Below are 22,669 nucleotides of genomic sequence, written 5' to 3'. Positions count from 1 at the left end.
AATTATGTGCATCTTTACAAGCATTTATATAAATAGTGATATTGAACAACATTTACTTGAGTGCCAGACAAGCTTTTCTTATTGTTAGAGATACCTTTACTCTGGAGGAGAAAACTTACCATTGAGATCTTGGTAATGCATTTCAGAATGTGCAAGCTCAGGAGAGGGTTCTGGAGTTTTTAAAAGAGTGAATAAAACCATTAGTTAATTGTTTCCTCTTTGATGTTCCTTTAATAAAACTTCTAATGCATGCTGTGGATAATTACTTAATGGCTTGTATATCTGTTACTGCCTGGTGGCATGAGCCTTGTAGAGGACCTTGCATGACTGATGTGTGCTAGATACAGTATAAACTTGCCTTAGTCTCACTTTTATCCACCATTATACTAGATATTCTGCTGGGTAGAATTAGGTTGAGGTAAGCTAAATAACCAGTTATACTACATTGTGTTGTCAATAGCTGCCATGCATTTGTCCCAAATTAAAAAAATAAAAGCCTATTGCTTTAACAAAGATGTGATCTTTCTAAAAAATAAAAAACAAAATCCAGACTCTTATCCAGTAACTAATAAGTGAATATAAAACATATTATATATATTCTAAGTTTTCTATTAAAATTTCATCAACATTGTGTTCCAAAGTATTTGCCTAGGAATGGGAACTCTCCAAAGTGAGCTTTTCCAATGGCGCATCTTCACCCCCTGGCTATAGAACCCTCAAAAAGAAGAGACTCCTTTTGACTTTGTACTGTGTTTGACGATCAATATGTACAGCAAATAAAAATGTGTTCCATTTGTGCCTCTAAAATAGACTATTTTTCCCTAAGGGGAAGAAAAGATTGGAGTGGTTTAGGCATAACCATTGCTATTATTAAAAGGTGCAGGAGATGGAAGTGTAGATATGAAAATGTTGTACCTCTCTCAGTGGAAACAAAGCTATAGACATGGAAAAATATGAAATTCTAATGGTAATAAATACCTAGTTTACTCTGGTAAGAATTAGAGCTTCACCTGGGCAATCAAATTAAGTCAGGAAGAATTTTTGAGGCTCCTTTCAGATATTGCAGAGAAAGTTATTTTAATAGTCAAGGCTACTAGATCAGCTTAGAGTTTGAGGTAAAAGAAGGACATGGTGTTATTAGTTTTTATGCCATTTGGCGATAGACTGTTGAAGCATCTAGCTTCTATGGTAATAGATGCTCTTTAAATGTAAACTTATCTTACCTGAGAAACGGACCTTTACATATCCTTGGCAGCAGGACCACTCTGTTGACTGATTGTACAGTAGTCCCTTCTGGAGGTAGGTAAAGGGTTGATAGAAATACTTTTCCTCTGAAAAACAGAGGTGGTCCCCCAGGTAACTAACGACTCACCTGGAAGTCTGGGCCTGAGTCTACATGCTATGTTGGTTGGGACTTCCTTTGAAAGTTCCTGTTGTTGATCTTTTTGTTGTTGTTGTTTGTTTTCCTTTGTTTTCTTTTTTGGTCTCTTAGTTGTTCCTCTTCTTTCCCCCCAAGTTTTCCTTCAGTGAAAAACTCTTTACTTCCACAAGTCTCGCCATTGTTTTTGTTCAGTTATACACAAGGATATTCATTGTTCATGATGGGAGTCCTTCTAAAAGCCTCTCTGACTTCACTTTAAGAACTGTGCAGGTGAAACTCAGCTATTGAGGACTTTTTTCCCTGACAATAAAAATGTTTGATCTCAAGCCTGTAAGTTGGAAGCAGTGGCTCCTGCTGGGCTGGAATCCTTGGAATCAGGATGTCATTGGGCTGATGGTAGGTGGGCTGTGTCACAGGGCTGATGGCTTGTATACCTACAGGAGGAGTTCTCTGGCCACACCGTTGGTACAGCAGCTCCTTCCAGGCTCATTCATGGAGCAGGCATGGTGGCAGTCTTGGAGAAGAGTGCCAGCCCCGGTCAGAGGTAATTTTGTACTGCAGAAAGGTGAACAAGACCTGTAGGAAGCTCCCATAAGGACCAGGGGAGGGATGAGGGTGGATGAGATGGGAGACATAGTGTGGGCTGCTGGGGAAATTAAAACCTCTAAGACATATTTACATAATATGTATGCCTCAATGTGTATTTCATCTAGTCCAATCATTATAAGTGACTGATACAGCTAAACTGACTAATGTTATACGTCTGTGAACATTTTTACTTAATCACAGTTGTCACCATTACCTGCCCTCTTGACAAATCATTGTGCTCCTCTCCTTTGAGCAAAGAGAACATAATGACAGGCTACTTTTGTATCTGGCCCCAATTCCCTCTTCAAAGGAATTATAAACCATCTCTTTCATAAGCCCATGCTCTGCAGGAAGTAAAAAAGTGGTCTGTTGTTTTCTATATGTCAGAAAACAAATGGATTCCTATTTCCCTTAGCAATGCCAACCTAGTATAAAACACTAGATCATGATCTTGCTGCCAGTAAGATGTGACTGTCGTATCCCTTTCATCGGCCAGAACTCTGGCCACTGAAATAGCACTCTTTGGAGTGCTATTTAGAGCTAAAGACCCTTGTTTGCCACTGGAAAGACGGGATTCTCTCTGGGGGGAGAAACTTGCTATGCAGTTCCAATTAAATGTATTGGATATACTTAAGATTATTGGTGTTCCCTTTCATGTCATGCAGAACCTGATAAAACCGGATAAGAATGTCAGCTGTTTGAGCGATTGCCTCACACAAGTGTAAGCTCTCCAGTTCTGGAGCTTTTGTGTAACTTTTTCTTTGATAAGCACATCCTGGTAAAAGTGAAGTGGTAATTATGAATTGGACTTCAAAACCGTAGTTGCACTAATTGTTTCTGTAAGCTTCCTGAATTATCCTTAGGCAGTTGGTAGTGGAAATAACGACAGAAGGGAAGTGGGATACATCAAGAGGTACCAAAGTAGGTTTGAAGTTTTGATAGTCCTAGTAACTATAGTTGTAGCCTGTGACATGGCTAAAATGATTACGTGTCTGGGGTAGTCAGTAAACCGCAGTACATAATAATGGTCATAATAAAATACACAAAGCTGTCAAGTGACCACTTTGGGAGAAGTAGGAAACATTCAAACAATACTAATGGTAAATGATACTTCAATATTTGGGGAGATTACTATGAGTAATTTAGGTCATCATTTTAATTGTTTCAAAGATATTCTAGGATCTTATTTAGAGGTTGCTAGGAAGTTTACAAAATAGGATTTTAGGTAAAGTTTTTATTATAGAGCTATTTTTCTGAATGTAAATTATGCATTATAATTTTGGTTTATAAATTTTTTTATGATAATAGAAAACAATTTTCATAGTTAAACTTTCATAGTTTGAAAGCTTTTGAATCTTTGACTTTGATATAGCTTTACACTGGAGGTTTTGATGTTTTCTGATCATATAGAGGGAATTCAGTTTTATTCCACCATTATATAAAACTTATCTAGGTAACAATATGTAAATTTCTTATCAAATATTTGAGTTTGGAGAGATTGTGACCTTTAAAATGAAGGTTGTCATAAAACAACTCATTCCTTTTAATAATTAATATTACTTAAATATATATAGTAATGTAAGTTATCCTATTCTGTTTTCCCTTAATTTCCCCATGTTCTCTTAGTTTAACCCTTTATTTGTTAGAACTTAAAAATAAGAAATCAAATTAAGTAATTTGAGAATAGAAGCAGCTAATTAATTAGGAGGATTCTAAAAAATCTTTGCTGATCTGCCATAATATTTTAGCTTTAAATATTTTTTGTCAGCTTTATTATCTTAATTATCTTGTAAACTTTAGCATATTTTACAACTTGTTCACGTTTCATATAGATTTAAGGGTAGTCTTTTGTGTTGGTTAAAAGCCAGGATCCCATGAATTGATTTTGAGTTAATTCTTTGCTTTTAGAAACAACCCATATATTTACTTTATGTTTGTGGGAGGTGAAAATAATTTGACATGATTTGAAAACTCTGAAATACTGTTGCTACTTAGGCAAGAAATAAATGCTACATTCCATTTGAAAGAAAAGATGAGAATCCCATCTCCCCAGTGACATCCAATGCCTTCTTCCAACTTACTGATTACTGTGACCTATTCAGAGCTGTTGTATTGAGTCAAGACTTGTAGAATTTCCAGTTTAGGATTCTTATACACACACACACACACACACACCCTCCCCCATAGCAATGCTTTTATCAAGGAAGAAAGGTATATAAAACTAAAGGGAATCCATTAAACCATTTACAATACGAGATCTGTATCTTATTCAAAGAATTAGCAGAAATTAGATAAAATAGCATAGTTGAAGATTATAAAACATTAAACTTGTGTTTACTAATTCTCTCCTATAATTGATAGCTATCAATGGTAAAACCCTTTCACTAATATAATTGGCTCAAATTTGAAAATAATTTTGTTCTTAAGACATCTGTAAAACAGGCTTCCTGCTTTCTTAACTTCGTTAATGATTTTTTTTTTTTTTTTTTTGGCATGAGCTTCTAATTAGTCTATCCAGTCTATGCTTGTTAAAGTGCCAGTCATTTGTGAATTGACTTTTATAGTAAGCGTAGAACTGTGGAAGAAGGTGAATGGCATTGTTATGCATGAAGACATGCTGTCAGAGGGTTTTGGTTGTATATTAACAGTGTGACTGGTTCCTACCTAAAAGTTAGTGCACAGTGGTTAGTCCTTCTTTATTTAAAAGTGAATCACTAATTTCACTTACCTTAAACTATTTTAATAGTTGAGACTGATAATCATGGTTTTTATGGGGATTTTGAAGCTTTCTGTCAAGACCATACTTTTGACAATATCAGAAGCTTTTAATAAGGTGCTTGCTGCTGAGCTAATGATATGCTTTTGGTAGTATTTCTTATTACCTATCTTCAATAGACATATTCAGGCTAGTGTGAATGTAATAATCAAGCCTCAATCAAACCATACTTAGTATGACAAATATTGCATTATACTGTAATCTAGGTATTCATGCTTCTGATAAAGGACTTAATTCGACTCCTTGAGGAACCCGGAAAACACTATTGATTTTATACTGGAATGCAAAGTAGCAGCCATTTATAGTGCAAGATATAAATCACTTCCTAATTAAAATTAAATCAAAGAAATTAAGAATCTCATGGCCTTATATGTAATGGTACACAATCTTAAGTGTAAAATTATATTTTGTATCAATTGTGTTCCTGTGCATGGGTTTCTGGGCACAAAAAAATTTGCAGCTAATCTTAACAGAAGCAGATAATATTGACTTTTAAAATTTCTCTTAATTTCTTTCTGTAGGAACATTGCAGTGGACTAAACTACTTATTCCACATATAATTTATTTTTTTGTTTTCCCTTTTAAGAAAATGTCAAAGAAATTTTTGGACAGACTATTATTCATCATCATATCCCTTTTAACTGGGACTGTGAATTTATCCGACTACATTTTGGGCATAATCGGAAGAAGCATCTTAACTACACAGAGTTCACACAGTTTCTCCAGGTGAGCTTAGTTTTCATTTTTGTTGTTGTTACTACTGTCAGAGTCAATTCCAACTCCTAGTGACCCTGTGACTCCTGGTATAGCAGAGCTGAACTCTGCCCAGTCTATTTGCGCCATCCTCTCCCCTTCTGGTGCTAGATCAGACAATGCTCTGCTGCTATTCCTAGGGTTCTCATGACCACTTTTTCGGAAGTAGGTGACCAGGTCCTTCTTCCTGTTCTGTCTCAGTCTGGAGGCTCTTCTGAACCTTGTCCACCATGAGCGATGCTGCTGATATTTGAAATACCGGTGGCATGGCTTTCAGCATCACAACAACATGCAGCTGCCACAATATGACAACTGACAAATGGATGGTGTGGTTCCCTGACTGGGAAATGGACCCAGACCTCGGTGGTAAGAGTACTGAATCTTAAGCACTAGACCACCAGGGCTGGCTGGTTTTCATAACTGGTGTAAATATATGCCATTCCTCCTCTACCTCCTTCCATTTTAGTTTTATTAAGTTTATTACCAAAAATAGCAATGCTCTGTGGCATCTTACCTCCATTTTTCATTTCCCTCTCCCGGAGGCAACTTCTTTAAACTCTTATAATGGTTTCCTTCAGTGTTTACTTCCAGAGCTTTAAATAATAAACTTGTGCTGACACTTTGTAATTTTTCCTTTTAGGTATTTTTGATTGAATTCTACTTGTGGAAGATTAGGGGCTGGTTCTTTCTCCTCTCCCTCCCCAGCACAGACTTGGACATCTTCTGTCCCCACCTCCCATAGAATTACTTTACGATTCTTGAGATCAATAATTATATTTGAATTACTATAATTTTGTAAACACTATGCGTGACTAAAATGATTACTTTTCTTAGAGTTTCTAGTTTTTCTTATTTGTTTAGTTTTCTGTGCGTTAGTGCTAATTCATTCTCAAACTTTGCCTCAGTTATTAAAATCTCATTTTAATGTTTAAAACACATTAGGTATTCTATCAATTTCATCTTCTTGGAGCTCTCGATGAGCTTTCTTTCTTTTTTTAAAAAACAGAGGTAAAATTCACTTAACTTAAAATTAACCATATAAAAGTGCACAATTTAGTGGCATTTAGTAGATTCACAGTATTGTGTAACCTCCATCTCTGTCTAATTCCAAAACCTTTTCATCACCCCGAAAGAAAACCCTGTACCCATTAAACAGTCACTCTTCATTTCTGCCTTTCCCCAGCCCCTGGCAACCACCAATCTACTTTCTGTCTTTATAGATTTACCTTTTCTGGAGATTGCATATAAATGGAATTATACAATATGACTTTTTGTGTCTGGCTTTTTTTCACTTAGCATAAGGTTTTCAAGGATTATCCACATTGTAGCACGTATTAGTACTTTATTCATTTTTATGACTGAGTAATATTCCATTGTATTGATATACCATATTTTGTCTATCCAGATATTCGTTAGTTGATGGTCACTTGAGTTGTTCTCAGCTTTTGGCTGTTGTAAATAGTGCTGCTGTGAACATTGGTGTACAAGTATTTGTTTGCATACCTGTTTTCAGATCGTTTGAATGTATCTCTAGGAGTGGAATTGGTAGTTCATAAGGTAATTTTATGTTTAACTTTTTGAGGAACCACCAGACTGTTTTCCATAGACCCTGCACCATTTTCCTGTAACTTTCTGACCTACTTCATGGTCGGAGGCTGGACTTCGTACTGGTTGCATAGCTGTCAGTCTGGTCTCCCTTCAGCTTCATCCTGGGGCATCCATTTGTCTTTCTCTTCTGTTGACTCTCCTGTTTGCTGGATTTCATCTCTTCCTTTGTTATGGTTTACTTCCTCTTTTTGGTGGAATACTTCCTGCAGGGGCTTCCTGAGGAAAATAAAATAACTTTTTGTGAGACCTTCATGTCTGAAAACCTCTGCTCTGTCATTACTCTTAGTTTGGCTGAGTATAGAATTCCAGTAGGAATTTATTTTCCTCCTAATTTTGAAAGCATTTCTCTTTTGTTTTCTAGCTTCCAGTATTGCCACTGAGAAGTCCAATGCCATTCTCATTCTTGATTCTGTTTTGAAACTTTTTTTTTCCACTCTGGGGCATTTTAAGATTTTTTTCTTCTCGTCAGTGTTTTGAAATTTCACAGTGATATTGCTTGGTGTGTGTTTATTTTTATTTGTCGTACTGGACATTCAGTGGCCTCTTCTAACTTGAAAATTTCTGTCCTTTAATTCTTGAAAATATTCTTATTGCTTTTCTTATTTACTTCTATTTTCTTCCTTTATAGAACTAGTAAAATATTAAATGTATGAACCTTTAGTTTTCTTTTCTTTCCTATTTTCCTTCTGAACCTTCTGTTAAGTTTTTTTGTTTGTTTGTTCTATTTCTAATTTTCAGGAGCTCTTTTTGCCTTCGGAATATTTCTTTTTAAAAGCAGCACGCTGTTCTTCTTTCGTGGATGTACTATTTTACTTCTCCAAAGATATTAAAGACAGAGTTTTTTGTTTGTGTGTTCTTGCTAATTTTCTTCTTCCTGCAAAGTGCCTGTTTCTTCCGAGTTTCTTTCTTGTTCTTAGTTTGGATCTCTGTTTTTCATGTTAGTGGCTTTTCTCATATGTCTGATGGTCCTTGGTCCTCTTCATATTTAAGATTGAAGCTTAGTGAGAGCTTTGGGTTCATGGTAGTACTTACTAACTCTTACTGTAAAGTTCTCTGGCTGGGCTGTTTTATTGGGGACCTTCTAATGTCTGTATGTTCAGGTCTTTTCTTTTGACCTGGAGAATCAGAGAATAATTATCTGGCCTCCCATCTGGAATGTGAGATCTGTCTTTTGACATTCTGGTTGCTGAGTAAGACAAGAGGGTTGGAGGTCTCAACGTTCAGTGTGGGCATGGACTTTGGTTTAATTACCTCTTCTTAACTGTGCCTGGTCTCCCCTAGTCCACAGATCTGTTAGACTCTCCAGACGGTAAAACTCTGCCAGGGTTGGGAAAGGGCAGAGGCCTGGCTACGGTGGGGTAAGGCGGGTAACTAACTGCTTTTTAAACAACCTTCTATCTAAGCCTCCTGTGTTCAGCTTCACCTTTCCTGTCACTTCCAGGGGTACTAGTGCAGTCAATTCCTGGGTCTTTGGGAGGTTCTGTCATGCACATTGGATTACTTTTAGACTTTCTCCACTTCTGGTTTTCTTGGGTCTGCCAAGTCAGTTTACTTGCCCTCCTGCTCTCTAACCTTAAAAATGTAGTTGCTTTCTTCTCCTTTTCTATTCTCTTTGTCTTGAGTTTCTGTTTTATTTTGTTTTTAGTTCCTTTACTGTGATTTTAGTGAAGAATAGGGTTTTGGAAAACAGCAGAGCTAAGTGTACTAGTTCAGTCTCATCCAAAGCCACACCATTTCTGAAGCTCTGCTATTTTCATCTCATATTTAGGTGAAATCCATTTCCAAGTGCGTAAGATCTTTAGCTTTGGCACAACGTCCTTTCTTTGCCTTTTTCTCAGTCCCCTACTCACCCTCTCAATGCAGAAGCAAATTTATTTTATCTTTTATTTATTAGAGTATCTTTATCTTTTTAGATAAAATCTCTTTTTAGAGTATCCTTATTTATTTTATCTTTTATAAGCCCAGAGTATTGCCTTCCTTCCTTAGTGTGATCACAGTTTGAAAACTGTATCCTTTAGATGTGGATATTTGTAGAACCTAGTGCTTGTTCTAATACTTTCACTGTTAGTGCCCACCTCACTGACCTTGTAAAATGCTCAAACTGAAAATGTTGAAAATATTTTATGTTTAAGAGATGATTTTTTTTAAAAGGAAATGTCCTTCCAACTAGTGTTTTTTAAGATTTCTTTAAAGATGGCATACTCTCATTGTTGCTTCCCTTGCATTTACTGAAGATATTTTATAGTCTATTCTATTCTGATGTTTTAATTATACTACATGAATTGAGAGCTTTATATATGGAGCTTTTTTCCTTTGTTTTGCTTCTCATTTTGAAGTCCTTAATTTTAATTTTTAAAACATTTTATCTTTAAGGACCTCAAATATATTTAAAAATAGAATAGTTTAATGAACCTCTGTGTACCCATTAACCAGCTTCAACAATTATTAACTGTTGGCCAATCTTGTTTTATCTATACTTTCCATTCTACCCCTTCCTGGATTGTTTGGAAGCCAGTCCCTTAAACTCTATAGTTTCACTTGTGATAATTAAAAAATCTGTCTTTAAAAGCTACATAAGAATCTTTCAACTGTTGACCTAATAGAAAATCTTTTCTTATAATCCTCTTGCATTGAGGATTCTGCTTTGTCTTTAATATAAAGGTTCACATTTTCTTTAGTACTGAGTGTCATTAGTAAGGCTTATTTATGCCCATGGTTGCCACTGAATATTTCTAAGAAGCTAAGACATATGCATGGAGAAAACAAAGACACAACAAAGATATAAAGAAGGAGCAAAAAAGGAGAAGTGAGGAAGGGAAAATGTTTATAAGATGTGGAATGGACCTGTGTCTGCTGCTGATGCTGCTCAGGGATATCCTTTCTACGGAGAACACTTTCAACCATATTTTAAGGCTGAAATAAAGACCAAAAATTGCTGCTTTGTTGGGAGGGTGGTGTGGTTGGAGCTGAGGTGATAGGAAGATGGAGTGAGTTAGGGAGAATGACTAAAGTAGAAGAGGAAAATTCACAGATATGTGGAGATTAAACAACATGCTCCTGAACAATCAGTGGGTCATAGAAGAAATCAAAAGGGAAATAAAAAATTATGAGACATGAAAATGGAAACACAGCATACCAAAACCTATGGGATGCAGCAAAAGCAATTTTAAGAGGGAAGTTTTAGTGACGAACACCTACATTAATAACAACAACAAAAAGATCAGAATAAACAACCTACCTTTATGCCTCTTGGAACTAGAAAAAGAAGAATAAACTAAGCCCAAAGTCAGTAGAAGGAAGGAAATAACAAAGACAAAGCAGAAATAAATGAAATGGAGACTAGAAAGACAATAGAAAAGATCAATGAAACTAAGAGCTTGTTTTTTGAAACGACAAACAAAACTGACAAACCTTTAGTTAGACCAACTAAGAAAAAAAGAAGACTCAAATTGAAATGAAAGAGACTTTACAAATGGTAACATAGAAATACTAAGGATCATAAGAAACTACTATAAACAGTTATACGCCAACAAATGAGATAACATAGAAGAAATGGGTAAATTCCTAGAAACATACAACCTACCAGGACTGAATCATGAAGAAACAGAAAATTTGAACAGAGCAATTACTAGTAAGATTGAATCAGTAATCAAAAACCTACCAACAAACAGGGGCTGGCCCCGTGGCCGAGTGGTTAAGTTCGCGCGCTCCGCTGCAGGCGGCCCAGTGTTTCGTTGGTTCGAATCCTGGGCGCAGACATGGCACTGCTCATCAAACCACGCTGAGGCAGCGTCCCACATACCACAACTAGAAGAACCCACAACGAAGAATATACAACTATGTAGCGGGGGGCTTTGGGGAGAAAAAGGAAAAAATAAAATCTTAAAAAAAAAAAAAAAACCTACCAACAAACAAAAGTCCAGGACCAGATGGCTTCACTAGTGAATACTACCAAACATTTAAAGAAGAATTAATACCAGTTGTTCTCAAACTCTTCTAAAAAATGGAAGAGGAGGGTACACCTCCTCCAAATTCATTTTTTAAGACCAGTATTACCCTGATACCAAAGCCAAACAAGGACACTACAAGAGAAGAAAATTACAAGCCAGTATCCCTGACGAAGGCAGATGCAAATACCCTCAGAAAAAAGCTGAATTTAGTAGTACATTAAAAAGATCATACACCATGATCAGGTGGGATTTATTCCTGGGATGCAAGGATGGATAGACAAATCATTAAATCTGATAAACCACAAATGGAAGGATAAAAATCATATCATCTTTTCAATAGATGGAGGTACAGAAAACGCATTTGAGAAAATTCAGCATCCTTTCATGATAAAAACTCTTAAATTAGGTATAGAAGGAACATACTGCAACATAATAAAGGCCATATATGACAAGCTATGGCTAACATCATACTCAAAAGTGAAAAACTGAAAGCTTTTCCTGTAAGTTCAGAACAAAACAAGGATGCCTGCTCTCACCACTTTTCAACACAATGCTGGAAACTTCAGACAGAGCAATTAGGGAAGAAAAAGAAAGAAAAGGCATCCAAATTGGAGATGAAGAAGTGAAATTGTCCCTGTTTGCAGATGACATGATATAGTATACAGAAAACCGTAAAGACTCTACCAAAAAGACACAAAGTCGTTAGAACTAGTAAACGACTTCAGGAAAGTTGCAGGATACAAAATCAATATACAAAAATCAGTTGCATTTCTATACACTAACAATGAACTATTGGAAAGAGAAATTAAAACAACCCCATTTGCAATAACACCAAAAAGAATAAAATACTTAGGAATAAATTTAACCATGGAATTGAAAGATTCGTACATTGTAAATCATAAGACGATGAAAGAAATTAAAGAAAACACAAATAACTAGAAAGATATTTCCTGTTCATGGATTGAAAGAATATTGTTAAAATGTTCATACTACCCAAAGCTATCTATAGATTCAGTGCAACCCGTATCAAAATTCCAATGGCATTTTTCACAGATATGGAAAAAACAATCCTAATATCTGTATGGAACTACAAAAGACTCCAGATAGCCAAAGCAATCTTGAGAAAGAACAAAGCTGGAGGCATAACACTTCCTGAATTCAAACTATATTACAGAGCTATAGTATTCAAAACAATATAGTCATAAAAACAGACACATAGACAAATGGAACAGAATAGAGAGCCCAGAAATAAACCCATGTATGGTATATATGGTCAATTAATTTTCAGCAAAAGAGCCAAGAATATGCAGTGGGGAAAGGGTATCTCTTCAATAAATGGTGCTGGGAAAATTGGATAGTCACATGCAAAAGAATGAAACTGGACAACTATCTTATACCATACACAAAAATCAACTCAAAATAGAATAAAAACTTGAATATGACACCTGAAACTTTAAACTCCTGAAAGAAAACGTAGGGGGTAAGCTCCTTGACATCAGTCTTATGATGATTTTTTGAATTTGACACCAAAGCAAAGGCAATAAGAGCAAAAATAAACAAGTGGGACTACCTCAAACTGAAAAGCTGCACAGCAAAAGAAACCATCAATAAAATGAAGAGGCAGCCTATGGAATGGGAGAAAATATTTACAAATCACGTGTCTAATAAGGGATTAATATCCAAAATATACAAGGAACTCATGAAACTCAGTAGCAAAAATCCTCAAATAACTCACTTAAAAAATGGACAAGAGAACTAAATAGACATTTTTTCAAAGAAGACATACAAATGACCATCAGCTACATGAAAAGTTCTTCAACATCACTAATCATTGGGGAAATGCAAATCAAAATCACAATGAGATATCACCTCACACCTGTTAAGATGGCTATTATGAGAAAGACCAGAGACAACAAATCCTGGCAAGGATGTGGAGAACAGGGAACCCTTATACACTGGTAATGGGAATATAAACTGGTACAGCCAGCCACTATGGAAAACAGCATAGAGTTCCTCAAGAAATTAAAAAAAATAGAACCATCATATGATCCAGCAATCCCACTTCTGGGTATATATCCAAAGGAAATGAAATCAGTATCTCAAAGAAATAACTGTATTCCTGTGTTTATTGCAGCATTATCACAATAGTAAAGTATAGAAACAACCTAAGCGTCTGTTGACAGGTGAGTGGATAAAGAAAATGTGGTGTGTATATACACAATGGAATATTATTCATCCTAAAAGAAAGGATATCCTGCCATTTGTAATAGCATGGATGAAGTGAAATAAGCGAGACAGAGAAAGATAAATAATACATGGTACGCTTAAATGTAGAATCTAAAAAAAAGTTGAGCACATAGAAACAGTAGAATATTGGTTGCCAGGGGCTGGGAGGTGGAAGAAATAGGGAGAGGCTAGGAAAAGGGTACAAACTTTCAGTTACAAGATAAAGTCTGAGAGTCTAATGTATAACGTGGTGACTGTGGTTAATAATACTGTATTGCATAATTGAAATTTGCTAACAGAATAGAACTTAAGTGGTGTCATAAAAAAAAGAGATAGATATATGAGATGATGGATGTCTTAATTCGATGGTAGGAATCCTTTCATAGTGTATACATATATCAGATCATCACGTTGTACACTTTAAATATATTACAGTTTTATTTGTCAATTCTACCTGAATAAAATTGAAATTTAAAAAAAGTAGAAGGGGAAAAATGAGAAAACGTTGTCAAATTGTTCTGGTTGTTTGTTTTGTACCCTTTATCTTTCATACATATTTACCAGCTAAAATCAGGGTTTTAGTTTCTCCACTTCTATTGCTCTTTTCAGGAAAATCCAAATATTTAGACGTTTGATGATAGATTTTAAAATGTTTAGATGTTTTTCTCAATGTTGTCATTTAATGCTTGTTAAGACTATTGGAAGGTTTAGTAGGTTTGATATACGTCTCTAGCCTATCAACCTGCTAAGAAAAAATATTTTTAAAGCTTGTTTTATTGTTAAGTATCATACAAATACAGAAAGCCATATAAAACAAATGTATAGCTTAATGAATTATTGTAAGACAAACTCCTGCTGAAGTAATTTTAACGTCTTTGAATTACCATTGAGATATCACAAGTCCATAGGAAAATATAATTAAATAAATTAGTAAAACAGTGAGACTTTCATAAATAAATGATAATGAAAATTGCAATATTTAGTTTTATCTATGAATATTTATGTATTTAGATATGAATATTATTTCCAGAGTTGCAAATAGTGTGAAAATGCCATCCAGTAGCACCATTATGTTGTGATAACAGATTTATTTGGATTATGTTGTGGGTCCTCAGGGCAGAAATACTCTAAATTAGACTTTCGCATAATACTTAGGGTACTACTGGCATATTTTATTGATATCACTTATTACAGAGTTTCACTGTCCAGTGGTTCAAAAGTTCAGAGGTCTTCTGGATTGTTTCACAGTTTGTGAGTAACTGTGCCCAAAGCCGGATGGAGTGATAGCTGAACACTAGTTGTGCAGTTTGCTGTTCGTAACTTTCATGTTAGGATCACTAACTAAATATTGCATTTACCAATCAGTAGAGTTTCTCACTAAGTTCATTTTAAAAAATTGTTTGAAAAATGGCCTCTAATTCGTTGAGGGAAAGAGAGAGAGAGCATGAGAGTGAGAAACACTTTGATTGCAACATTTAAAATTGAAAACTGGAAATAAATCTAAACTTTTAATTCAGAAAGTATTCTTAGATGACAAGAATGCCTTCAGGCAGGAGAGAATAAATTTCTGCTTACTTTAAAGGTTAAAATAAAGCACTGAAAACGTACAGAGTAAAGTTGAAGTTAAAAGTTATAAGTAACGTATAACTTTTCACGTGAGTGGTGTTTTTCTCCTCCCTTTTCTTTATTGCCATGCTGTGATCCATTCTTCTCCCTGAGGAGTACTATAATACATTTTCTCAGAAAACATGTGCTTTTAAAAATAAATTAAAAGTTTTGTTGTAAACTCAGAGCTATACATTGTTCATTTCTGTGGTAAGTGCATGTAGGGGAAGGATGTCTGTCCCTCCTTTTCAAAGCTTACAGTAGGCATGTGCTTTAACAAATCTAATGCCCTATTTCTAACTTTTGCCTTCAGGAGCTACAATTGGAACATGCAAGACAAGCCTTTGCACTGAAAGACAAAAGCAAAAGTGGCCTGATTTCTGGTCTGGATTTCAGTGACATCATGGTTACCATTCGGTCTCACATGCTTACTCCCTTCGTGGAGGAGAACTTAGTTTCAGTAAGTAAAAAGCAAGTACTTCAACTTTTTATTTCCTTAAACCTTTTGAACCATTGGGTCCTGGGTTGCTTCCTTGGACCCATCTGACTGTCAACTGTTCTAACTATATGCTTGGCTGGTAGAAGGTAAACAGGTATGTGTGTAAGGGAGGTGGGAGTGATGGTGAATAGTCTTTCCCCAGATCATAGCTTTTTTCAGAGCCACCGTCTTGCTCTCATGTATTTCCAGATTGTTTATTTCCATTTACGGAGTGCAACTAAAGAAAACAAGGAAATTTGTAGACAAGAGTGTGCAATTACTTTTTCCAGTGGGCGGTACCTCTCCCAGACACAACTGCCTTCACCTTGGCCTCTTTCCATCTCACCAAGCTCCCAAAGCCTTGCTATAAGGATGGCTCTTTCCTTTGTTGCCTGCAGGGTGCTGTTTGCTAGAGGAATCGTCACTGGCCTCTACACTCTTTTAATAACCAAGGCCATGGCAGAAGGTATGGAGGAAATATGTGGGCACCAGCTTCTGGCTCACTCCTCTCTCTGCCCCTTCACCTGTACATTCAGTTTGCATGGACCAGACAGTTTTTTGTTCTGTCAAACTGCTAATCTCTGTAAAGTAATCATCTGGACCAATAGCAAACTGATGTCATCCACTTCCTCACAAAGAGTGGTGAAACTTTCCTCACGTACCAGTTTTCTTGTTCATGTGTTGTACTTATGTATAAGTTTTTGATTTCTGCTTGTTTTAAATGGAGGGAAGCCAATGGGTGCTTTTGTTGTTTCAGCTGAAGATCATTATCCCTGATTTAGACTGGGGTAGAAAGATCAACTTCTGTTCTTTTTCTTCAGTGAATTTGAACATGGAGCATGTCACTTTCTCCTACACGTTTCACCTCCTTGACACCCATCTCCCACTCCCCTACCCTCGCCTCATACCCAAGCCAGAAAATGAAAGAAGGAAAGAAAGAAAGGGAGAGAGGGAAGGAAGGAAAGAAGAAGGAAAGAAAATCCCAGAGAGAAGGACTCACTCAGTGCCTTGGGATTAAAAGACTCATTTAATCTTTCCACTAGGGTTAGAGAGACCTATTATAGCCTCAGTTTACCGAATGCCATTTCAATCCCCAGAGGAATGTATGAAATAATTTGAGTGCTGCTTTTGGGACACTGGTATCCAAATTCAGGCTAATACAAGTCTCATGTGTATTTGGGCTGAGGCATGTGTGAGAGAGGTGGTGGGAGTGGATATATTTGCCTATCATTACCTACACTATTCTTTTTTTTTTTTTTAAAGATTTTATTTTTTCCTTTTTCTCCCCAAAGCCCCCCAGTACATAGTTGTGTATTCTTCGTTGTGGGTTCCTCTAGTTGTGGCATGTGGGACGCTGCCTCAGCGTGGTCTGACGAGCAGTGCCATGTCCGCGCCCAGGATTCGAACCGTCGAAACACTGGGCCGCCTGCAGCGGAGCGCGCGAACTTAACCACTCGGCCACGGGGCCAGCCCCTACCTACACTATTCTTAATAGACCTTTATAATTAAGGTTGTCACACTGGTATTTCCATAAATAGATTTATTTTTGATTGATTTTTTAAATAGAGAATGTTTTCAATCGTATGGGTTCTTCTGACTCCTGGCTTAGAAATTAGGCTTTTGAAAACTATGAAAAATATTCTTTTTGAGTTTATGTCCAAGTGGTGGGCAGAGGGAGAAATTACCTCCTCATCCTGCAGAGGTGGTGAAGCCCACGTTGCCCACCATCCCTCCCCAGGCATGAGAGAGCCTCTTTGGCACTGTTCCACTAAAGACATAATTTATAGCAAATAAATCCTCCCTAGATTTTCTCTACATTTTTGGAGTTTTTGGTAGTTGTATCTTGCATGATACAAATTTAGAGCCCAGCACAGAGTGCTAAATATCTTAATTATAACAATGGCTTTAAAAAAAAAGATTAGGAAAGTTGATATAGTAAAATAGTCTTAAAATTTAAAGTTACCACTGGTTTTTGTGTATGTGTGGAGAGGAAGAAAAGCAAGTTTTAAAAAATACTCCTTATATTGTCCTTCCCTTATATTGTACCTTAATGTTTGGGTTATCCAGACCTAACAGGAGGTCTATAGTTGAGGGTCTTGGAAATCCTGTTTAAATAACCGTTGTTTTTGATCTGTGATAATTATATTTGTTGTTTCTGACCTTATAGGTAGATGAACCATGAAGTCCAATTTCCAGATGTTGCTTTCTTCCTTAAAACCTAAATTACGTAGACCTCCCTGAGGGCATGAAATGCACTGAGTGTTTCGTATGATACTTTCCATGTATTTACGGACTGGTTGTTAATCGTTTTAATAACGAAGACTCCTTTGGATCTTCTTTGAGAAAAGTGGCATCCATAAATGTGTTTTTTGTTTTTGTTTGTTTTTTTAACTTTTTGTGTTGTCGTTTCTTAGGCAGCTGGAGGAAGCATCTCACACCAGGTTAGCTTCTCCTACTTCAATGCCTTTAACTCCTTACTGAATAACATGGAGCTTGTTCGTAAGATATATAGCACTCTAGCTGGCACAAGGAAAGATGTTGAAGTCACCAAGGGTAAGATTTAAAAAACATATATTGATTTGAATCTCAGCATTTTCGCTTTTGTTTGTCTAGGGCATGAAGTTGATCTAAGTTTACCACTCTGAAGCCAGATTTAGAAAGTATGTTACCATGTGTATTTGCTTCACTTGGGCCATAATAGTCTCCAAAATCCAGGTGGATTTAATGGGATGCTGAGATCAGGAATGAGAAAGTGGCTTTGACAGTTTTGAAAAGAACCTTGGCCCAATCTGTCAAACAGGTCAGTGGCACTGTGGCAGCAGCTTGTTTGTAATCGGAAGGAGTTGCCACAGAAAGATGGGCAAGTCTGCTCCTTTTACTGAATTGTAGTAGGAGGTTTTAGGTGACTGGAGAACAGCCAAGTCTTTTATCTTTGTAACTCTGGAGACCAAAGCCAATAAATAAGATAAGAGAGAGGATTCTAAAGAGATTGTTTCATCTTAGAAGTTAATTTATCTTTATCTGTTTTATCATCTTAACATTTTATCTTTTGCCAGCTTTTGGAATTTTGTAGTTATTCCTATATAGTTGAACTTGGGTATTTAAATTGTGTTTTAGATTTCTAAAATAGTATTAAAATGCCTTAAGCTTTCAGATTATAGTTGATTAAGGTAGAAGTTTGTTGTAAATTAAGAATCTTTTAGGATTTTGAAATATTTTCTTTTTCTTCCAGAGGAATTCGCCCAGAGTGCCATACGCTATGGCCAAGTCACCCCACTAGAAATTGATATCCTATACCAGCTTGCAGACTTATATAATGCTACAGGGTAACTATTCCGATAATTCTCCATGATATTTATTATAGGACAGTTGTTTTAACATGTGAATCAGTCGTCTGCTTTCAGTTCATTTTAACAATCCTTTATTCAGTGTATAAATTCCAAGAGAGACAGGCAGATAGGAGAAAAGGGGAGGAGGGAGAGACAGAGGAAGACACTTTAAAGGTAGGAGGAGATAGAGGGAGGGACAGGGAGAGAAAACAAGAGGGGGAAAAAGAGAGAAGAGGGGAGGGAAAAGGAAGAGAAGAGATGGAGAGAAAGAGGTAAAAGAAAGGATTAGGGGTTGAGGGACATGAGAGAGGGAAATGGGTGAAGGAAGAAAAATGAGAGAGAAGGGGAGGGAAGCGAGAAGAAGTAAGAGAGGGATGGAAACTTGATTTAATTTGGACTGTGAGGAGGTGTTACGCATTTTAAGAGATTTGTGGAAATTTGCCTAAATTTATAATAAAAACTGAGGTGCACGTTCAGGAATCTTGTAATCTTTTTGGTTCATCCCGAATAGTCATTTTACTAAACAGTATATACGATTTTGTGTTGGAGAGTATTTTCTTGAAATATTCCTGTGATATTATCATCATAGTTACTGTCACAGACAACTCAGATGTTTTATGCCTCTATTTTATAGACTGAACTAACCAAAGCACATAGAGGGTATTTAATTTGCAAAATCTTAGGCAAATCCAAAAGAAAAACCCTTATCTGTGGGCTCCCAGCAGGACCTGTGGGATAAGGCACTTACAATCTATTAAGGGGTCAGATTTTTTTCACTCGCCTCTAGTAGTTATTTAAGTGTAGGAATATCTGAAAAATGGGTTTTAACTCTAGAACTGAGGACTAATAGAAGTTGAGTGTACATGGGTGATTTATTGCCTTCGTTCTATATAATTGAACTGGAGATAATACTAAATATACCAGTCCATCTTTGGTGATTGACATGAAATATCAGGCCATGCCTCATCCACGTAGAATTCACATTTTTAGCTAAGGTTTGAGCCTCCTTCATAATAATAAATGCTTTCTAAACATGCTTCTCAAAACTGGATCTGGTGTGACCCTCTAGCTGGTTCATGGAATGTACTTATTTTTAAGTAAATTTTTTGAAAACGTTAGTACATTCACATGGTTCAAAACTTAAAGAGTTTAATAGAGCATGCCACGAAAAAGTCTCCCCTCTACCCTGTGCCTTTTCTTAAAGACAACCAGTGTTAATCTGTTTTGTGTTTATCCTTCTCGAGATACTTTACACCTATGCATTAAATATATATGCTAGGTGAATACGTTTAGTTTGTATGAACTGTCAACGTCTTTACTTTGCTTCTGGCAGGAATTATTTTTTTACTTTTAATATCTATCATTGGAGTCTTATTAAATTTGTGTACTCCACATTATTTCTCTGGAGTCTTTTGCTTTTTGTTGTGGCAAGCACAGTCTAAAGATTTTTTTTCTTTCTGAAATGATCTGTGTGAATAGGGGAATATTACTCTTTTTTTTTTTTTTTGAGGAAGATTAGCCCTGAGCTAACTACTGCCAATCCTCCTCTTTTTGCTGAGGAAGACTGGCCCTGAGATAACATCCGTGCCCATCTTCCTCTGCGTTATATGTGGGGCGCCTGCCACAGCATGGCTTGCCAAGCGGTGTCATGTTGGCACCTGGGATCCGAACCAGCGAACCCTGGGCCGCCGAGAAGCGGAATGTGCACACTTAACCGCTGCGCCACTGGGCCGGCCTTGGGAAATACTACTTTTAAACCATAGTTCTTCCCCTCCCCCCTTTTTTGTGAAGACAGATAATCTTGGTGTGAGAAATTTGTCGATGTCTAATCGTTTTTTCTTTCCCTTCTTTTTTGCCTGAAGGCGCTTGACTTTGGCAGATATTGAGAGAATAGCCCCACTGGCTGAGGGGGCCTTACCTTACAACCTGGCAGAACTTCAGAGACAGGTAGGAGGAGTCTCATTAATAGAATCACCTTCAAAAATGCTGAAATACTGTGTACATGGCAGTCTAAAGCTTCCGAATGCTATGAAAGTTAAAACTACTGTCCAAAAAAAGACTTTACTTAGCTCAAAAATTACCTTTATAAGGAACCCTCATACGCTGCTGGTGGGAATGCAAACTGGTGCAGCCACTGTGGAAAACAGTATGGAGATTCCTCAAAAAATTAAAAATAAAACTACCATATGATCCAGCTATCCCACTACTGGGTATTTATCCAAAGAGCTTGAAGTCAGCAATCCCAAAAGTCCTATGCACCCCAATGTTTATTGCAGCACTGTTTACAATAGCCAAGACATGGAAGCAACCTAAGTGTCCAGCAACAGACGAATGGATAAAGAAGTTGTGGTACATATATACAATGGAATACTACTCAGCTGCAAAACAGAACAAAATCATTCCATTTGCAGTAACATGGATGGACCTTGAGAGAATTATGTTAAGTGAAAAAAGCCAGCGAGAAAAGGATAATCTGTGTATGACTCCACTCATATGAGGAATTTAAAATTATGGACTAAGAACAGTTTAGTGGATACCAGGGGAAAGGTGGGGTGGGGGGTGGGCACAAAGGGTGAAGTGGTGCACCTACAACATGACTGACAAACATTAATGTAAAACTGAAATTTCACAAGATTGTAACCTATCAATAACTCAATAAAAAAAAAATAAAGACAAAAAAAATTACCTTTATATAACTCTTACCCCCACCCTCATAGGATATTTTTATGGGGTACCTAGATTTATGTTTATGTTTTTTTATTTTAGCTTTATTTTATTTAGTTTAGTTTTTTATTTTATTTTATTTTTTAGTTTAGTTTATTATGAAGATAAGGAAAATAAGAGTGCAGACATACATGAGCTTGGCTTCCTTCCCCCTGGAATTAGCAGTCTTTTCCTTTCATTTGTCTAGTCACATTTAAAGATTAGTGTTAAGTTCACCTTGTGACATTAAATTGATATTTATAGGGTTTTTAAAATACAAAACATTCCTCTAATGAAATAAATCTTTCACTGAGATTGTGTCTTACAGATTAAAGCAATAATAGAGGAAAACTAATTAATGAACCAGAAAGAAAATCTTGATTATCATTACGTTTTTGATAAAATGTTAGTTTGGTTTTTTTTTATGTTAGGATGATTAAAACAAAGCTTCTGAGTCCTATAAAGTTAATGCAGTCCTATTTCTGATCTCAAAAATAGTGTTTTGGTAGGAAAATAAGCCCCATGATATTACCTTGAAGAGTGAAATGGAATGGTTTTTAAAGCCATCTTGTTTTAAAATGAAATTCCAACTTCTGTAGCATTTGGAGGAAACCTCAGTGGTAGAGATGGTCGCATAGCTTTGGGTGGGTGGGTGAGGGTTAAGAGGACTAGTCCTTGTCCTCCTGGTATTTCCCTGTTCTAGTAGACATGACACCTGTGTCTCTTGTGAGTCTTTAGGGGACTATGATGTTCTGTGAGGCTGGGAGACATGGGGAGGTCGTGGGGAGAGGAGGGAGAAGACAGGAGACAAGCAGAGAGAGAAACAAGCTAAATGGACATGCCATGGAGAGAGCCCAAGTCCACTTGTTCTTCATTGCTGCCACATTGGTGAATACCCAAGTGTGCTTGTGAAAAATCAAGTTTATAGTGTGGTTCACTTTGGGACATTCCGGTAGGAAATCCTTCTTCTACTTGAGCTCCATGGAATGATTCTGCCTCTGAAACTAATTAGAATTTCCAGTTTTATTTTACATAATAAACAAGAACTTTTGTAGTCAGGTAAGTAAATCGCAAATGGAAAATATTGCTTTTATATCTCCATTTTATATTAATACTTTGCTTGGTCTGTAACAAATCTTCCTGCAGATTAAAATATATCTGTAACCTATTGCAGTTTAGCATCTTTAGTGCAAAAAACTCTTATCTGCAGCCCTCAAAGTTTATTTCCATTACAAGTTCTTAGAGCCTTTAAAAGTAGATGGATTTATTCCA

General features: G+C 36.5%; 1 protein-coding gene across 2 annotated transcripts in view; it reads left to right on the top strand.

The window, feature by feature from the left end:
* SLC25A12 (solute carrier family 25 member 12) overlaps positions 1-22,669 on the top strand; it is a 95,010-nt gene that overhangs the window by 39,194 nt on the left and 33,147 nt on the right. The window contains exons 2-7 of one of the 2 annotated variants that reach the window (XM_046659127.1): positions 1,822-1,925; positions 5,332-5,471; positions 15,201-15,347; positions 17,780-17,918; positions 18,598-18,691; positions 20,557-20,641. In XM_046659127.1, coding sequence (XP_046515083.1) covers positions 1,874-1,925; positions 5,332-5,471; positions 15,201-15,347; positions 17,780-17,918; positions 18,598-18,691; positions 20,557-20,641 — 657 coding nt within the window. In that variant the 5' untranslated portion in view covers positions 1,822-1,873. The remainder of the gene's footprint in view (positions 1-1,821; positions 1,926-5,331; positions 5,472-15,200; positions 15,348-17,779; positions 17,919-18,597; positions 18,692-20,556; positions 20,642-22,669) is intronic. The other variant, XM_046659126.1, reaches the window with a different exon arrangement.

The sequence above is a fragment of the Equus quagga genome, chromosome 4 (assembly GCF_021613505.1).
Source record: "Equus quagga isolate Etosha38 chromosome 4, UCLA_HA_Equagga_1.0, whole genome shotgun sequence".
In the NCBI taxonomy this organism is placed as follows: domain Eukaryota; kingdom Metazoa; phylum Chordata; class Mammalia; order Perissodactyla; family Equidae; genus Equus; species Equus quagga.
This window is presented reverse-complemented; position numbering and strand designations above follow the sequence as displayed.